At 42.4% G+C, this 4,736-nt stretch overlaps 1 protein-coding gene across 1 annotated transcript; it reads right to left on the minus strand.

The window, feature by feature from the left end:
- Window positions 1-138: 138 nt before the first annotated feature.
- hoxb2a (homeobox B2a) lies at window positions 139-2,492 on the minus strand. Its single transcript, XM_016553097.1, has 2 exons — window positions 1,758-2,492; window positions 139-1,124 (listed from the first exon to the last, which is right to left on the minus strand). The coding sequence occupies exons 1-2, from the start codon at window positions 2,251-2,253 to the stop codon at window positions 385-387; spliced, it is 1,236 nt and encodes a 411-aa protein (XP_016408583.1). The 5' UTR covers window positions 2,254-2,492; the 3' UTR covers window positions 139-384.
- Between the last annotated feature and the right edge of the window lie 2,244 nt (window positions 2,493-4,736).

The following is a 4,736-nucleotide window of genomic DNA, read 5'->3' on the forward strand; positions in this document are numbered from 1 at the left end:
CTCAGCCATTGTGCTGGGGTTATCTGCAGTAGGCGTTGGATACGGGGGGGAGTGAACCGCTGTGTCAGGGCAACCATTCATCTGTTAGTCGACATAAACTAAAATCCGAGAATCAAAAGGCAATAAAATACCTGAAACTTCGACAGGGGCCATCCCGATGTGTATTCAAAAAGATTACATCATCGTATTTTCAAAATAATGGACTATTTATTTCCTTTTAGGCATTGTTTCACGCCTTTTTTGTTAAAAAAAAACTGTTTAGGTAGATGTCTCTTTTCACTTTTTAATGTCTTATTATAGGAATGTTGCGGTCGAGAAGCATTCATGACACTGCAATTAGATGGAGTTCGATTGTTCTTGTATGCGTTGTGATGTCATAATAGTTCAGAACTGTAAATGCTGCAAATCTATAGTACAAAGGGTGCTCGTAAACAAGTCAAAATCTTCCTCGGAGAAGTCAACTGGACTGTCCAGTGAGCTCTGCAAACTCGGCGATAAAGCGTCCGAAATCTGTAGGCAGGAGTCCGTCGAAAAGAAATTCAAATCGGGTAGAGAGGTGGCATCCTGCGGCTCTGTGAACGAATGCTCCGGCCCAGCTGCTCGGCCCTCAGCCATTGTGCTGGGGTTATCTGCAGTAGGCGTTGGATACGGGGGGGAGTGAACCGCTGTGTCAGGAACAGATGCAGGCTCCGACTGGTTCGCCTGGCCATCTTCAGGCGTGGGCTGGCTTTTGTCCGCACTGTTCGTGTAGGAGGCACCTGTCGGGCAAGTCTCACTCTCGGAGGCTGCTGCAGAACCGGAGCCAGAACCAGATACTTCCAACGATTGGCTCGAATATGGTGAAGCAGCGTCGGTTCCCTCCAGGAGTTCAAAACCGCTGGGCTCGCCTTCTTGCCCGTCCCGGTGGTGCGTAGTTTGTCTTTTGTGCTTCATGCGTCGATTTTGAAACCACACTTTGACTTGGCGCTCGGTTAGATCCAAAAGTGCTGCTATTTCAACGCGCCGGGGCCGACAGAGGTATTTGTTAAAGTGAAACTCCTTCTCCAATTCAAGTAGCTGCGTGTTGGTGTATGCGGTCCTCAGCCTCCGTGAACCGCTGCCATTATCCAGTCCACCTTGAGCCTCTGCAAGAATCAAAACAGAAATAAGTCCCATACAAAAGGCGAAGTCATCGAACTTCATGCGAGAAATTGTCCAGATGACAATAAAATCCCAGTGTAGAACAGCCCTGTGGTTTGGGCTTGTCATGTAGCAATGACTGCAATGGTTAGGCATGTCTTGTAGTAATAGACCAGCGTGGTGTACAAGCGTTATTTCAGCAAGCCCCATATTTTGTTGCGTTCCACAGCTTTCACAATATATACTGTTATCCAAAATGGCTCCCCAAGCTGTGAAACGTGGTTATGAATAAATATCGAGTCTCAGCTGACATCAATTGCGATTAAATCGTTATTATAGATCAAGATCTACTATCTGCAGGATGGCAACGTAATCTTTCAGAATGTGCACAGTTTTGTATATGTGCCAAGAAATGGGGGAGGGGATGGCTTTTTATCTTTTAAAGACATTACTGGGACAATTGCGTAAAAATTCCAAGCATGTGAAATCACACTGTAATAATTCTGTTTAGGCTATAATAACAGGCAATTAAATTCTATAGAGTTTCAGCTACATTGCCATCTATTCGAGTCACGAATCATTCAGGGGAAAATGTCCAAAATGCAGAACAAACGCGTTCACTGCTTTGATAAACGTACCTGTCGGGGACTCCAGTCCCGCGGTTGTGTAGCCGGAGGATGCCTGAGAAGGGGAGGCTGCTGCTGCAGCAGCAGTGGCTCCGGGCTTGGGGCACTTCTTCGAGGATTTTTTCTCTTTCATCCATGGGAACTCGTGGGCCAGGGGCGCGCCACCCGACAGCAGGGCCGGGTCTTGCTGGTGCTGCGTCGGCGGTGCTGTTTGTGTCCGGAGCTGGAGGCCATTGGAGGCTGTTCGCTTTTGGCTCCTCGGTCGCGCCTGGTTGCCTGTGCAGGGACTCAGACTAGGGATGGTGTGCTCGAAAGGAGGTGGAATTGCTGTCGAGTCCTTGATTGATGAAGTTTGAAATGACTCCAGGACAGCGGGGAAAGACGTCAGGCACTCTGCAAGGGAAGGCTGGCTGTTGATGAACCCAATCTCCCTCTCAAATTCAAAATTCATCGCTTCGCCTGGGCAAAAAGGGTGTCCAGCGACACCAACATACGCAAAAAATAACATCCAAAAGGCTAGGATTTATTTTGCGTTCCTGCTATGACGGCATTTGCGGGCTTTAATAATTGTGTATATTGGTGATATTACTAGCGTATGGGGACCAGGGTCTACTAAACTGAAGACTATGGGCGAAATTGCAGCCAATTCCTGGTCACATGACTCATCTCAGCCAATCGAAATTCGGGGCCTGGTGGCAAAAGAAAGCAATATTTGTCTGAATTGATAAAATACAGCAGGATATTATAATTCAGTTCTTATTGTAACACGGACGAAATAATAATTTAAAAAAGGCTCTCGGCTGCCATGTGTTCGGACAGTCCTGTTTTGTCGTGAGAGGTAAAGTGCAGGCCTCTTATGTTAGACAATAACAATCCAAATGCAGAACTACCGGTGATGTAATTCACAGGCCTTGCCTGATAAGGACATCCACAATATGGCTTCTTGCGTATTTACAATCAAGGGTCATTAATCTTAAAACTTTTGACAAGACTAACAGACAAGAGATGTAGGTCTAGAAATATTTCATTTATCAAGCACATAAATAAGGATGTACAAGAGTGATGGTGAGATTGTCTGCCACATTTGCCGAATAGGACATTCCCAGCTATTACAATACAAATAAATTATTTTGAGGTTTACCTTTAATTAGATTTTTTTATAAACACAGCCTCTGAAGAATTGCTGAAAACTGGGACCTTAAAGCGCGTAAGTTTGCACTAAATCCAGGTCAGAGAATTGTTAAATAACATTTCTGTAAATATTTTGCTTATTTTTTAAAATTAAGGTGCAGATGACACGTATAATACCGCACGAAAAATAGTTGTTAGCGGTGTGTGTGAAACATTTGTTGACTGTGAAAACAACCAAAAGTTCATCGTGAGGTCGCGTTCAGAATGGAAATGGCTTATGTGTTGACTTGAATTTCTATTGCACCTTGGACGAAGAAAGCGACAATATAATGTTAGTTGATGAAAAACTAAGCAAAATTGGTTGCGTCAAAGTTTAAAACGAATGGGAAAAGGGGGTAGATATTTTTAGAGCAGGGGTAGAGAGGCAGCAAGGGTGATCAATCTTTTCGCCGGCAAAGCGCTTGACAGCAGCCACCCTCAAGAATTCGCCTTTTTCCTCCAAGATCACAACAAAGAAAACCCCCATTATTCCCTCTTAGATATGTGGATTTTTTCCCCAGAATTATTTTTTTCTGCATTGGATACATTCTATTGGCGCGTCGCATCGATAGGATTAGAGATTAATACTAAACTGTGTTGCAGCCAGCTATCATCTGAATTTGACTTCACAGTATTTCGGATTTGCAGCCCGAGCTTCGTTTCGTCGTTTTTCTCGTCTAAAAGAACAGTGGAAACAGATAGGCTGTGTAACCCTGTGTGGGTGTCTGGGAATTTTAAAGGAAATACAAAACAAGCTTGTAGGCCGTGGGCACTTCGGAAAGGGGTCGATCTAAAAGGCCCTCCTTACAGAACGGAGCTGACTGGGATGCACTAATAATCTCTCTTTTTATTTATTGTTTGTGCGTTTTTATGTTACTTTTTCGGACAGTACTAGCATAAAAAATGTCAAGTGATCCTTTTTTCAACTGGATTTTTTTTTCACTGGAAAATAATGATAATATTCTGGGACGAATTGAACAACTATTTGCGTTAAATGCTTAAAATGATTTATATCATCTGAGGACAGCGGGTTTTAATTAATTTATTTAGATATATCCTATGTTGTAATTATCTCTATCTATCTATCTATCTATCTATCATCTATCTATCTATCTATCTATCTAAAATGCATGAAAAAGTAAGAATATTTGACTGTTTGATACCTTTGATACCGTTCGTAGACTACCTTCATGTGACTGTATATTTTCTGTGTATTTAGTTAAAATGCAAACATTTTCTTCTTGTGCCCTTTTTTATTCTGATAATAGCTTTAATGTTTTATTATATATTTAGACACATTAAGGTAGTATAAATGTCTGTAACCGTATAAAACGTTTAATCAAACACATGTTGAGAAAATCAGAGGTAAACGCAAACCGCTAAACGCCGCGTTGGTGTAGTTTATTTTTTGTGCATGCCATGGAAATTATTTCATGTTATCGCTGTTGTTGTAATATTTGTTTATTTTGTATTCACGCGGTTCCGAATGTCTTTGTCTAGATTTGTTTAAAGCTTGGGCATGCTAAAATCAAATCTGTTGTTAATAAATGAGCACAGACAGCAACGCAGCTCTTTTTTCCCCCTCCAATAATCGATGGAGATCCAACAAGCAAAAATATGATTAGTCATCTATTATCTGTATCTTTCTTCTTTAAACTTGAGATTATTTGTATTCATTTGTTTTAATTCCATAACCAGTAAGAAGAGTGTTCGACGATTTTATTGGACTCCCTTCACGTGACCATTGCAGGCGCGGCCTCCAGTGCTCTTTCACAGGCCTTGAGGGACCCCCACCCCCACCCCCTTCAGTCTTTGCCTGTA

The sequence above is a fragment of the Sinocyclocheilus rhinocerous genome, unplaced genomic scaffold (assembly GCF_001515625.1).
Source record: "Sinocyclocheilus rhinocerous isolate Xijiao unplaced genomic scaffold, SAMN03320098_v1.1 scaffold705, whole genome shotgun sequence".
In the NCBI taxonomy this organism is placed as follows: domain Eukaryota; kingdom Metazoa; phylum Chordata; class Actinopteri; order Cypriniformes; family Cyprinidae; genus Sinocyclocheilus; species Sinocyclocheilus rhinocerous.

What these genes read in the sequence shown, in the direction of transcription:
- hoxb2a (XM_016553097.1), bottom strand. Translation starts at nt 2,253, where the DNA reads ATGTTATTTTTTGCGTATGTTGGTGTCGCTGGACACCCTTTTTGCCCA. An exon ending in GGGACTGGAGTCCCCGACAG is followed by an intron (nt 1,125 to 1,757) that starts GTACGTTTATCA and finishes TGATTCTTGCAG; the next exon opens with AGGCTCAAGGTGGACTGGAT.